The 13,710-nt window shown below is 46.9% G+C and overlaps 1 protein-coding gene across 2 annotated transcripts in view; it reads right to left on the minus strand.

The window, feature by feature from the left end:
* Window positions 1-5: 5 nt before the first annotated feature.
* The window catches only part of LOC144067749 (cell adhesion molecule DSCAML1-like), a 42,947-nt gene continuing 29,242 nt past the window's right edge, over window positions 6-13,710 (minus strand). Inside the window, exons 17-33 of one of the 2 annotated variants that reach the window (XM_077591658.1) lie at window positions 13,014-13,254; window positions 12,409-12,555; window positions 11,427-11,582; window positions 9,523-9,662; window positions 7,644-7,797; window positions 7,052-7,169; window positions 6,303-6,466; window positions 6,124-6,222; window positions 5,074-5,262; window positions 4,706-4,993; window positions 4,124-4,279; window positions 4,033-4,063; window positions 3,842-3,960; window positions 3,612-3,764; window positions 3,189-3,389; window positions 2,307-2,618; window positions 6-1,693 (exon numbers count right to left, since the gene is read on the minus strand). In XM_077591658.1, the coding sequence (XP_077447784.1) occupies window positions 1,281-1,693; window positions 2,307-2,618; window positions 3,189-3,389; window positions 3,612-3,764; window positions 3,842-3,960; window positions 4,033-4,063; window positions 4,124-4,279; window positions 4,706-4,993; window positions 5,074-5,262; window positions 6,124-6,222; window positions 6,303-6,466; window positions 7,052-7,169; window positions 7,644-7,797; window positions 9,523-9,662; window positions 11,427-11,582; window positions 12,409-12,555; window positions 13,014-13,254 (3,081 nt within the window). In that variant the 3' untranslated portion in view covers window positions 6-1,280. Of the gene's footprint in view, window positions 1,694-2,306; window positions 2,619-3,188; window positions 3,390-3,611; window positions 3,765-3,841; window positions 3,961-4,032; window positions 4,064-4,123; window positions 4,280-4,705; window positions 4,994-5,073; window positions 5,263-6,123; window positions 6,223-6,302; window positions 6,467-7,051; window positions 7,170-7,643; window positions 7,798-9,522; window positions 9,663-11,426; window positions 11,583-12,369; window positions 12,556-13,013; window positions 13,255-13,710 lie in introns of both variants that reach the window. The other variant, XM_077591657.1, reaches the window with a different exon arrangement.

Here is a 13,710-nt window from a genome sequence, read left to right on the forward strand (position 1 = left end):
AAACGTGACGTATGAAAGATAGCTTTATTGCACAAGGTGTTAGAATGATCTTTTTAGTTTTTGCTTTCTTTTCATAGAAAATGTACTTTTGAACACAAGCAATTGCTATAACAAGCAACTCAAAAAAATGTTTGGGATACCCTCAACATTTTTTGTATTTTTTTTTTATGGATGTTTTTGATTTTCATACTTTTTTTTTCTTCTTCGAATGTTTCCCTTTTAGCAAGCATGCACGTTTTTAGAGGATCGACGAAATACAAAATGATAAAAAATAATAAATGGGACAAAGGACATCAACATCAAGTAGCTTTAAAAAAAAAAAAAATTAAAAAAGACAAATTCGTATCAAAACATGAAGGGAAAGCAAGTGTTTTGCCCATTCAAAGTAAAACTGTCCTGGATTGACGATTTTTTTTCTGCAATTTTTGAAATTATGTGTGTGTGTGTGTGTGTGTGTGGTGAAAGAGTGACGCTTACCCTTAACCATTCTGACGAAAATAGCTCTTCATACAAAACTGTTTTATGTACAAGACCTCATCTATAAACAAGAATGACAAAGGTAGCAGATGCTGCATCTAATCTGGTGGTGGGCTCTGGATATTTCAACTGGGGGGGGCAAAGGGGAAGAGCCTGAACGCCTCTCTCGGACAATCACGCTCCACTCCACTACACTATGTAGTATATACATATATATCTATAGATATAATAGATATAAATATACATAATAAGTAGTCTGTGGACCAAAAGAGCTACGACGAGTCCCTGATTTGCTTTGGCTGATTTGAAAGCTCCTTCTAGAATCTACTTTTTGATGAGCAACCTGGAAAAAAAAAAGAGAAAATATAAATATTAACACACACACACACACACGCACGCACGCAGGCGCGCACACACACACGCAGTTCTATGGTGAAGATGCTTCCAGTAGCTTCTTGTGTGAATGTACATACGCTATTTGTGGGGCATTTACAGTACTTGAAGATAGATATTCATGGAGCGACGATCTGAAACATTTCATAACTCAAGTCCCTGAAATGAAAATTTGAAAATATTCCTGGAAACACACGACTGAAATTCCTTTCGACTGGGGAGGGAACCAATGGTCAATGGCGGCACGGCGCGGCGTGGCGTGGCGGAACTCCGCAACTCTGCGTCGGGCGGCGGCCGGAACTGTTAGTTGGAGTTAGTAGATATTTCCGCGTGGAGATTAAAACGGCAAAGTTAGATCCGAGCTGAACTTGGGCCGGGTAGAAAAGGCAGCGGCGAGCCCCCACCTGCGACTAAACCAGCGTGTAGGACTTGGAGTAAGCCCCCGCGCTCTGTTTCTGCAGCCGGCCCAGCGCCGAAGAACTGCTCTCCAGCAGCGAGTCCCTGGAGCCGCCCATCTTGTTGCCGCTGTTGCTGGGGTTGCTGCCCGTGCTGGACGTAGAGGCCGTGGCCGCCGCCGCGCCGGAACCGGGCATGGTCAGCGTCCGCTGGGGCAGGGTGGCCGTGCCCGAGTGGCCCAGGGTCAGCGACTGTTGCTTGGCGCAGTCTAGAGTCTTGTGACGGCCCTGCGTGTGATAGGCGCGTTGGCTCAGGCTGCGCACCGAGGTCTCCCGCGGGGGCACGGCCGGGCACGGCTCGTGCAGTTCCCCCTGCTTGCGGAAGAAGGGATCCGTCTTCATGTAAAGGGGTAAGTTGCAGAATTCGCCTGGGGAAAAAAAATGGCCACATCGGTGGAAGAAACGATCACTATAGCTCACACTCAATTCACTGTGCCACCAACATGAACAAGTCGTTTAAAAAGGAAAAAAAAGGGAGGTGCCATATAGGCATTCATGACCTTTCTCAATTTGAGTGGTAAAATTATAAGTCTTTGGGGCTATGAGCGTGGTCAAAAATGTGTTTTTTAGTTAAGAAAAAAAGGGAAACATTTGGATTAAAAATACAGAAATGGTAGTGCTTCATTTTCAGTAGATTAGTTTTATTCATGGATGTAAACATTTAATGTTGTTATTTTTTTAACTGTGATCAATGGAGTTTGATGTTAATTTGACAGTAAACGGTTTTTGGTCATGATTCTGGCAAGCATGGGTGCCAGTATTTGATCCCAAATTTTAAGGGTTACATTTCTTTTTAAACAATCAACAGTATTTATAGTCATCAATTTTCAAAGCAATCGTTAATGGCGAAAGTCATTTTTAACTGGGTTAGGGTTTGGCAGTGATGGAATGCTAGGACTTCTTAATTTCTGATTTACAAGATCAGCTCGTCTTTCTATAGGAAAGCAAAGAGAAAGCACCCAAATGGCCGCCTCCACTTACTTTTGTTGGCGCGATGAGGAATGGGCACCGCCACGTTTTTCCCGCGGTCGTAGTCCTGCGGTTTGGGCGGCGAGGCAGTGAAGCGGCAGATGCCCGGCTCGGAGGGCGTGCTGAGCGAGGTCATGCTGTCGGCCGGGTCGTTGGTGCCGGTGGTCATTTGGTCGGAGGAGCTGTCCGAGATGAAGCACTCGGTGATGGTGAACTTGGCGTGCTGCAGGTGCTCCTCCAGCTTGGCGTGCTCGTACGCCCGGGCCAGCTCCTCGTAAGTGGACGAGGCGCTCTCCGTGGATACCATGCTGTTGCGACCCTTGTCTGGAAAGAAGAAGAAGAATGTTTCCAAACATTCAGTCTGACTCGTTTGTACTCATTTCCCCAAAAGAGAAATAAAAACGTCAGTCAATCTTTTCCTGGCCGCCTTATTAATGATTGAAATTCCCCTTATTTAGCAATAAAAAAAGTAAAAATGCAAAGCGGCACATATTTACCCACAAAGTGCACTTAAAGTGTCTAAAATGTTCTCCCAAGTGAACGATGTGACCAGTCAGTATGCACTCATTTAAAAATTCCGTAGATGTCGCTGTATGACTGTCTGGGTACATTGCTTGCTGACGCGCTAAATTTATATGGTGAAAAGGCTGATAGGTGAAAGGGGAATTTTAAAACAATTTTAGCAGTCGACAACGTCAACGTTTTCGTCTGCTACCAGTGACCGAGACAATCCGGATTAGAGCCCAAATGGGTAAAACCAGATCGGTTTTACAAATAACGTACGTTAAAATATCCCGTACAAAAGTTGTTATACGGCGTACACAATTTGAAATGATTAAAAAACATATAAAATAGGGGAAAACAGGTAAAAGTTGACAGGTATGTGCTACTCACCTGTGTCTTGGGAGAGGCTGGCGCTGTAGCTGTCACTCTCAGTGGCGGTGATCGCATGAGAGCCCATGGTCCGCCAGTCCGAGGTCAGAGTTCGCGCAGAGGCCGTGGACTGGCTTTGGCTGGGTCGGCTCAGGGTCCACTGGCTGGAGTACCGGTTTCGGGAGCTGTGAGCCGATTTGATACTCTTTCTGGAGACGGGATCTGGGAGGAAAAAGCTCATCTTAACACTTTCGCACTGTCATCTATCTGCCCGTCGTTCTACTGGAGACCCTAACGTCCCATGGAAATTCCTCTACCGCCTCTGCCATCCCAATATTCTCAATCACTCCACGAAACGTTCTTTCCTTTCTTTAGCAAGCCCTTCTGCAGTGGAATATTCCGCTTTCCCTCAACTGGAAAATTCGAGGAACCCTCGCGACTCACTTGTGCCCGGGCGGATGTCCGACATGTCAATCAAAGGTCCGGAATTTTGGATGAGGGCTTGATGGTGAAGAGACACGCCCGTGCAGAAGTTCTGCGGGTTGACCGATTGGCTGAATTCCGTGTCCGTCACCGGCACGGCGGCCTTGTCCTCTCCTTTAAGACACAATCTCATGCTTAGCCTCGATGCTTTTGCCCCCCCAAAAATGTCCCAATTTTCATCGGCACCCTACCGATCTGTTTAATGCCTTCCTTGTCCTCGATGAGCAGCTGAACGCGTGGTATGTCAATGTGGAGACGCGGCCCCTGAGGAGGACCTTTGACGGGAGTGTCGATGCTGCGATTGTTCTTGCTGTGACACAAAAACATACGGTTGTGGATTTTGGAATTTTCACTTGGAGGAATGGGGGGGGCTCGGTCTCACCTGATGAGCATCTCGGCCAGGCTTTTGGCATCTGGAAGAAGAGTGGATGGTGAATAAAAATGGTTTGCGGGCGTTTCCCGGACCATCTCACCTCTGAGTCGCTTCAGTCTCTTTTCTTTACGTTTCTTGCGAATGATGAAGAGCAAGGCGACGCCGACGGTGACCAGGATGACGGGAGATCCGATGGAGAACAACTTCTTCACCTCATCGCCCTCTCCACGGGCAGATTTGATGGGAGGAATGGTGCCTATTGTGGGAAACAACAACTTTAGGCTTTGGAAGCCAGTCCACTCCCTAAAATAGCAGTTTTATTACATTTTGACCTTCATTTGAGCTTCTTTTATGACTAATGTCCAATTATAAAAAGTAACATTATTTTTGAACCTTGATTTAAAGGAAAAATTGTCATTTAATGCCTAAGAGTTCATTTCATTTCATTAAATTTTCAGTCTAATTCTTTAAAGCGCTTTCTCGTTAATAGACTACTACTTTATTTGAAATTTTTTGATTGTAATATCATTCATTCATTCCCTAAAATTTCAAGTTATTCCCTTATAGACCTTTTTTTAAACAATATCTCATGAAAACTTAGTACTTTTTTTCAATTTTGGCTCTGATGGATTAAAAGACTTTTTCTTTTTGTTGCTCTTTTCCCATCGTTTGGCCCACTCACTTCCGTCGTAATCGGTGGTGGCGAACTGCGAGCTCTGGTTTCCGCAGCCGGCGCTGTTGCAGGCCTTCATTTTCAGCTCGTACCAGGTGGCCTCCCGCAGCTCGCTGAGGAAAAGCTGCGTGCTGGAGTTGGCTTTCAGGCTCTGCCAGGCCCACGTGCCCTTGGGCCTGAACTCCAGCATCATGTCGGTGATGGGGCAGCCGCCGCTGGTCCAACCCTGAAGGTTGAGCCCGGCGTGCGTGGAGTTGACGTGAGTGAGTAGCGGCTGCTCCTTGTTGAAAACGGGCTCTGCCCGCCGGGAAAGCGTCAAAGAGTTTGAGCGCCAAAAGGCCACTTTTTGCGTGACGTCCGAGCGGTCGCCGCCTCACCCCTGCCGTGCGTTTTGGCCTCGATGATCTCGCTGATGCGCCCCGAGCCCACGCTGTTCTTGGCGGCCAGCTTGACTTTGTACCACGTTCCGCAGCGCAGATTGTCCAAGCGGAAGGAACGTTCGCTGGAGCTGATGAAAACGTCCCGCCACTCCTCCGTGTTGTCCACCGAATACTGCAGCACGAATCCTGCACACGCACGCAACGGATCATGTCTACGAATCCATATTCCTGTTCAGAGATCCATCCATCCCTCCTGCAAATTCACTGATCGGCGAATAGCTAGACATTTTTTTTCTTGGGCTAAAATGTGTAGAATATCTTCCACCTTGTTTTTGTTGTGTATTATTAACCCTATGGCATCTGTCTTGCTCTGCTAATACGTGCCTTCTATTGGTCAAATACAATTTTGAATTGAATTGGGTTTGATCGCTGCGAACCTTAGCTCAGTCCAAATGGATTGGGCGTCTAACACAGCCAATGGCAGCCTCTGACTTGATTTGATCAATCACATAAAAAGATGTAAGCAATTTCGTAGTATCGTATTAACATGGCACTGAAAAAAAAACATTTTCAGCGAATGAACGTTCAATGTCAGCCCTCCCGCTTCAAATGAATTGGACTTCTAGCACTGGTAATGGTAGCCAACAAGGTAAAAAAGTCTAATTTGTTCTTCCTCTGTCCAAAATGAGTAGACGTCCAATCAATTTGAAGCGCCCCGGTCAACGAGATAAGCAATATCTGACCAGGCCATTGTCGCAATTACTCTACAGTCAAGTGACGATGCAGCAAATTAGCATTAGAAAAAAATAAACATCTTTTTTTTTCCACAAAAAAACGTGGTATCGGTACAAGATCGGCATCCGCCGATACCACACAGCCGGGTGTAAAAAGGTTCGTCTATGACTCGGGTACGTTGTTGAATAAAATGCAGTTATATTTGTTGACCACCAGAAGGCAGCAGTTAATGCATTGAAAAGAAAAGTACTTCATCATATCCAAAAATCCACCAAAATTAAGTGTAAAGAATGTCTGTTGCGGGTATCGAACCTCTGATGGAGCTTCCACCGTTGTCCCCCGGGATCCACGCTAGGGTGATGGAGGAGGTGGAGGTGGTGGAGACGGTCAGGCGGGGCTGGTCCGGAGGAACTGGACGGCGACACGTGGGTGAGGGTGAATGAAAAATAGCAGAAAATAGCAGAATACACCTCACTCCTCTTTTCCCTTACCTTGCACCACCAGATTGACAATGATGGTGTCAAATCCCAGCGTGTTGGTGGCCGTGCACGTGTAGTAGCCCGAATCTTCGGCTTTGACGGAGCGCAGGACGAGGGTGCCGTTGGACAAGATCTGCCGCTGACTGTCAGCCGTCACCGGAATGGCCGAGTCATCGCTGACAAACGACAGGCACGTGACAGATGTTAAACCTCGGGAAGGAATCCCGTCGAAGGAAACCGGGGCGTCGTCGCCGAGGCGATCGGCCCGTTAAATTGAGGGAATTAGAAAATAATCGCTCTTTTGTAATTGGCGGCAATGGATTCGTTGACTGCCACTGACAAGGAAGAGCCTGCTTAAGTGACTAGAAGCTAAGACTATTAATCTAACTATCACTGGCAAAAGCAAAAAATACTGTTGTCAAATCCGGGAATATTTAGTGCTTCTTTTTGAAGACAAATATTTTGAAGTTTGTTTTGTTTTTAAATAAATACAATAATATTTTCTGTGTTCCCTGCCAATGCCATTAACGGAAGCCAGTGAATGAAATAAAACAACCAAAAAATCTCATCTCTAAAGTTTTTGTCATTCATAATTTATTCATAATTCATAATAATGTCCGATTATTCTTATTATTATTATTATTGAACCCCACTTATCAGGGTCACGGGGTGCCGGAGCTCACCCGACGTCAAGTAAGCGTAAACTGCTTTTGCAATCCCAAAAAGTCAGACCCGCGCTTTACCAACAAACCAAAACCAACCTGTCTTTTGTCCATTTGATGCTTGGCGCCGGCTCGCCCACAGATTTGCACGGCAGCCGGACTTCCTTCTTCCAGGGCGTGGTCACGGTTCCCCCGAAGGACAAGATTTTGGCCGGCACTGCGGAGAACCACACAAAGATGTACGTCGGACAAAGTATTTGACACACAAAGCCAAAAGCCGGCTTCTGAACCCCCACCTTTTGTGGGAGATAGCGCTGGCCTAGTTTGTCTGAGAGCGCGGGCGACCGGCCGGCCTTTTTTTTATTTTTTTTTATTCCCAGACGAGACCCTCCGCTGACCTGAGTCTATCTTGGGCCCATAGATCCTCCCCCTATTGATTCCTGGCCGCTCCCCAAGGGTCATTTGACTTTGGCCTAGATGGGCCTTGTTCATCAGCACGTAATTAACAACAACATTTCTGCCAACGAATCCATACTACAGCTGTCAATCAATAACGGCGAGCGCGGACGGAGCGAGGGGGCGGGCGAGCGGCGCGCGAGAGCCGGGGGATCACGTTGCCGTTTTAATAGCCGCTTCGAAAGCGGCGCGGCCGGCGAGCTCGACGCACGAGGCCGGCTTTTTTAAGACTCACCTTTTCCGGCCGGCTCCACGATGACCTTTGAACTCATGTTGCCCCGGCCGGCGGTGGTCACGGCGGCGGCCCAGATGTGGTATTGCTTTCCTCGGCTCAGGTGCGTGATGTGGTAGAAGAGCATCCCCGGGTTGGCCTCGTACTCACTGGGAGCCTGCCATACAGTTTTTTTGTTAGAAGTCGCATTAACAATGCCCTGTCGTATCCTTGTCATGCTCGTCCTCCCTTTCGCATGTTGATCGCGGTCAATGGAACTGAAACGCAGTTTGTGGAGATCAAAATTCTATTTTTTTTACATCAGGCGCGCTTCGTTCAAATTCCTCGTTTGGCCCTGATTTTTCATCAACCAAACCCATTTGACTCCTGATTCTGATTATTAATTAGTTTGCAAATTTCAACCCATTTTAACATATGTAATCCATACTATTTTATTGTGTATCACACAAAGGGGTGTAGTTTGAAATCCGTTTAACGTGGCACAATAAATGATTTTTTTAATAGAACATATTAACTATAAAATAGACGCCTCACACCAACACCCTTTTATCAGTATTAATGTGTAAGCGCCAAGAATAATAAACTCAAATCCAATTATTATACATCATTATAGGTCAAAATAGGATATTTATTTTTCTATAAAATATGTAGTATCTCGTAAAAAAAATGGATATTTGAACCCAAGATCAACCAAAAACGACTTAACCGTAAGCTTACTTAAAGATCCCTCATTTGCTCTTTTGAGCATTTGGTGGCATCCAAACCTGATCGAAAAGCGGAACATTTATCAATAATAACTGACAAAATATACAAAGTTGTCACCCCGCTGCGGACCGCATTCAAATTGAATTTGATTGGCGCAGATGGCAAAATTTCTTAAGAGGTAATGGTGAGGAAATGCTTACATTTCAACGCAAGATATTATCTCCCCCCACACACATGTACACACACACACACACACACACACACACAAACGCCCGCAGTCACGCAAACCCCCGTACGGCAATGCGCAGAAAACACTGCATGGTGTCAAGTCAATCTCCTGCTCCATCACTTGAATCCACGGGTCTCTTTAGGACTGGTTGAAAATTTGCTTTCCCCTCTTTCCCTCTCGGCCTAAATCGGTACGAGAATGGAGCGGGCGAGGGAGGAATAGGAGGGAGGGAGGAGAGGAGGGTTTGGGGGACGTGTTTGAAGGGGGTGCGAACATTCCAGCAGAATAGCGGCCGCGTTGTGGTGATCCAGGGAGTGATACGGCGAGATAATGAAAAGACGGACAAAAGCACTCTCGTCTCGATGTGACTGATACTCTCCTCCGCTCCTCCCTTCTCCCCCCTTCTCCCCCGCCCGTCTGTCACTCTCCCCCATTTCCCCTCGGTCTCTGCCTACCTCTAATGGTGTCTTTCTTTCAGCCCCCCTCCCTCCCTCCTCGTCTCCCAGCCCGCGCTCATTTACATGGCGCCCGCCGTCGGAAATTCAGGAGAATTTGGGAATAACGGCAAAGTGCCGAAACGGCCCGATGGGCCGCGGGATGCGTGCGCTCGCCGCAATCGCCGAAAGCCAAACGCCACGTTCGGCGTATAAATAGCAAAGGGCTGAAATGCGATGTCTGCGCGCCCGGGTGATGCGGCAAGCGCGCGTGTGTGAGCTTGTTCTCGGCCTCATTTGCATATCTACGTCTCATCACGTTGCCAAGACAACCTCATCTGTTCATCTGGGAAGGCAGGAAATAAGGCGACGGCGCAAACAGTCAAAGAGCGACAAAAAAGACACGTATGCAAACACGCCCGCGCGATGACACGATTGAAGACGTGATGACTTTTGGCTACGCCGCTCGACGATTTTCGGACGCTTTTCTCACGGCGGGGGGGCGGCGGCTTACCGGCTGTCCGGAGCCCGGACTGGAGCAGTAAATGGTGTACTTGCGGATGACGCCATTGGGTTTGTGGGGGGGCAACCAGGAGACCACCACGCTACTCAGAGACGACGGGACAGCCTTGATGCCGGCCGGTGGACCGGGAACTGTGGGAAAAACAGAAGGGGCAGGGGCAGATGTTAACCCTTGAGGGGACAGTGCTGGAGACAGTGGATGGCTATTGACCTTTAACCCTTCATGGGGCATGTGACGAGTTTGGGTTATGAAAATATAGGCCATTATAATAAAAGTTTTTCCTTCATTTCCTCTAAAACACATGGGTTGTGATTGGTTATTGTTAACAAAAGCTAAGATATTCAAAATGAATGGAGTAAAAACAGAAATACAAACGTAGTTTTTTCTTTTTAAAGTATTTGACTCATTGTACGCCATTGAAGCTAGTCGATTAAACCACGAACACGGGATGTCAATGCTCGTGTTTAACGGTAAGGGATGTCCAATCCCTTTTGACAAATAGTCAATTAGACAACTAGCACTGTCAATGGGCTAAAAAAAGGGCTCAAAAAATACTATCACATGAACGTTATTAATAGTGACGGATCTGCTACCAAAACGAACCGTTTTTACATTGCATTGCATTGCATTGTCAAACTGCCCATTTCCACCCTAATCTTCCCCGTCCTTCCACTCGCACGTGTATCACTGTCAATAGCAACGAATGAGTTTTAAAGTCATCAGGCTTGTTTGCAGATTTGGAGTCTTATCCCTCACACTAAGCCGCCGCGGAACGACCTCAAAAGGAGTGTCTTTGCATTCCAGAGGCGACATATGTTCATTCAGACATTGGTCAGCAGTTCTGACACTCCGCCCGTCCGTCCATCCGTCGTCACCCGATGTTTTCCTCACTCGCAAACAGATTAGACACTCATGTCTGATCCTCTGTCAGCCATTTCAGTTTAACACTGGATTCTACTTAATACGCTCAATTGGAAGTAATCAAGCCAAAGCCTCGGGGCCTTAAAAAAAACACTTTACGGTAAACACACAATAGCAGTGGACGGCCTTTTGTCTCGTAAACTACGGATTGGAGGGTTCACGGTGTCAATTGATGCCATTCCTGACAGAAATATTTAGGTCTCACCACAGTGTAATAATAACAAAGCTTGGTAAATCCATTCCCCCCAAAATGTAGGCTCCCTGATCCTGTTATTCAGCCAGTCCGTGGCTATGTGGAATATAACAAGGCGGCTTTTACAAGGGTGAAGCATTTGCTAGCTGATCCCGGCGGGGCCGTGACGGGTGGCGATACGTGAGGACAGTTCAATCCGTGGGTGTAAATCACTGGTTCGGTGACAAAGCCAGATCAGACAGTTGAACGGCGACAAAGTCAATTCCATTCAAGGGCCTTCCTTATTCCCCTGAACACATTGACACCAACACCGAAATATAACCGTTTACTGCCAGGCCTCCCTGCTCAAAATAAATCGCCCCCTGCACAATAGGCCGTGCGATACGGTTTTATCTCCTCCATCTTCAACCCCTGTTTGCCCCCTCCTTTCTACACGGCGCTAAATCTGACAATAATCCCGCCTCCAATGGTGTAAGCACAAAATTAATTCGTCCTAATCCGAGTGGAGTTAATCCTTCTGCCTATGGCAAGGGTTCTGATGGAAAGGAAGCGGGCCCGGGATGATGCTTGACTCCCGCGTGCTATGTATACGCTGTAAGAGCGAGATGGCGGCGTGTGTGTACCCAAAGCCTCTTAATTCTCATTAGCGGCGCTAATGGAGCTTCCGAGCATGAATGAGCTTTTGTCATGTCTTTCCAGACTCCTTCTATACCTATTTTACGCTCCAGCCCGTTATCTGTCTGGCTCTTTTTTGGGGAATTTCGTCTCGGCGTTTACTTACGATCCTCGCGCGTCTGGATGTACAAAACGTTGCTGCGGACCCCGTCGCCGGCTTGCGTGTAGGCCAGAACCTGCACGCTGTAGTTGGTGAATTTCTCCAGTCCTCGGAGCTCCACTTGTTCACGTGTGGTGGTGATATTTTGCATCTCTCCCCATTCTGAAAATAAATTCATTTATTGGTGTATATTGAGGGGCAGCGAGGTAGACATTTGAAATCATCAGCTGCTATTGACGCCGTCCAATCCATTTTGGCTGGTCAGTCAAAATGGAGTGGATGTCTATTAACGTCAATGGCAGGGAATGAGTTAGTGAACCCATGCATATTGATGTATCATTAAAAAAAACATAAATAAAAATAACGGTTTTCATGCTCAGCCCAAAACATTAAAATACATTGGCACCATTTTCTGGCATCCTATTGAAAACATATTATACACCAAAAAGTGCCTTGACTATATTTTGTAGACTATTAGGGGTGTAATTGAGCAAAATATAAATATTTAATCTTTTACTGTTTAAGGTCTGCACAATGTTTCTGCATTACACTGTAAAAAAACAACCAAATTTCTATATTTGTCAAGTGTAACGTGCACATATCATATTAAATTGATTGTAGGAATTGACTTTTTAAATACTGGCAAATTTTGTGTTGCAGTCCAAATCATTCCGTCATGAAATGGTCATTTACACCCCTAATAGTATCATTTTTCCACTTGGCACAAACAGCAGATTTATACAAAATTCACAAGATTCCACCTACAATATCAAGCACTGGAAAAAAATAAAATAATAATAATAATAATAACTTCTGCAACCACAACAAACACACAACACGGCATTACATCAACATAGAGGAAGTGCATGATGGGAAACGCAAACGTAAACACGTGGACGCCATCGACAGTGAGTTGGGTGACGTTTAGAATGATAGAGATGATAATTACTCTGCATCGGCCACTGGGCCCGGCCCCCACAGCACCCACCTCCGTCGGGGAAGAGGGACCAAAACACCACCCGGTAGCCTTTCAGCACACCGTGCAGCGTCAGCCGTGGAGGCTCCGCCCACGTGATCACCGCCTCGTCCGACGTGACCGAGATGGCTCGCACGTTCTGGGGGGGTTCGCTGGGCACTGCGGAAAAAACGGAGAGGGGACCCAAAGCGTTAGCGCCGTACCCGCCCAAGAAAAAAATATTAAAAAAGCTGCCTTTTGAGGTTAGCGCCGTCCTGTCTAGTTTGCCGAAGCGCTGACATTTAAGCAACTTAACGCCGCGGGCGAGGAATAAGTCCGAAGAGCTGGCCATGCCTTTTCCTTTTTTTTTCTTTTTTTTTTTTCTACGCAATTGAAATGCGGTAGAATAGCGGGGTGCCTGGAATGGAGAAGAGCGGCAGAGCTGGAGCCACGTGAATAGAAAACAAGCGACGCCTTGCTTCAAATGCAAATGAGGAGGGTGGAGTGAAGAAATCACATTCATCGCTTACAAGCGTGTACAAACGCACGATAGTGTTGCCCTTCCATTGTGGCTTTAGTGGCCAAACAAATAGCACCAACAATAGTGCTTCTTTTACCAGTTTGCCCAATGGACTCACCATCTTCCAGCGTGGTCGCGTTGATCTCCGTGCTGGAGGGCCCCGTCCCCGCCCTGTTAAAAGCCTGGACCACCACGCCGTACTGGGCGAATTTCTTGAGGTTGTCCAAAGTGTAGACTTCGCTATCTCCCGTGGCCTTCATTTCCACGATGCTGTATTGGCCGTTGCTGCCCGGGCCGTTTTCCCGGTAGCCGATTTGGTAGCCGCGGATCACGCCGTTTTGCAGCTCTTTCTTCGGCGCCTTGGAGGAGAGAAAATGGCTTGATTTACGGGACGTGATTTCAATCGGGGGTCGTGGTATCGCCTTGTTTTGGTGCGGAACAAGCTCAATAAAACGTGACCGGACATTTCGTCGACGGACAATTCGTCGCTGGACACTTCGTCGCCATACAGTTCGTTGACCGGACATTTCGTCGACGGACAATTGGTCGCGGGCTAGGGGATAGTGGTTAAGGTTAGGGTGATTATAATTTTGAGAGTGAGAGATTACCTGGTTGATCGCTTTCAACAAATTATTTATGCAAGAAAACAATCGTTCGCGAGGAAGCAACCGTTCGACAAAAACGCTCTTTGACTAAATATCCATTCGACATATCGTCCGATGAACTGTCTGGCGACGAATTGTCCGTCGACGAAATGTCCGGGTACCCAATAAAAAGCTACAGTGTAGCCGTAAGGTTCCATGCTTGCCCCAAAT

This window comes from Stigmatopora argus, chromosome 22, assembly GCF_051989625.1.
Source record: "Stigmatopora argus isolate UIUO_Sarg chromosome 22, RoL_Sarg_1.0, whole genome shotgun sequence".
Lineage (NCBI taxonomy): Eukaryota > Metazoa > Chordata > Actinopteri > Syngnathiformes > Syngnathidae > Stigmatopora > Stigmatopora argus.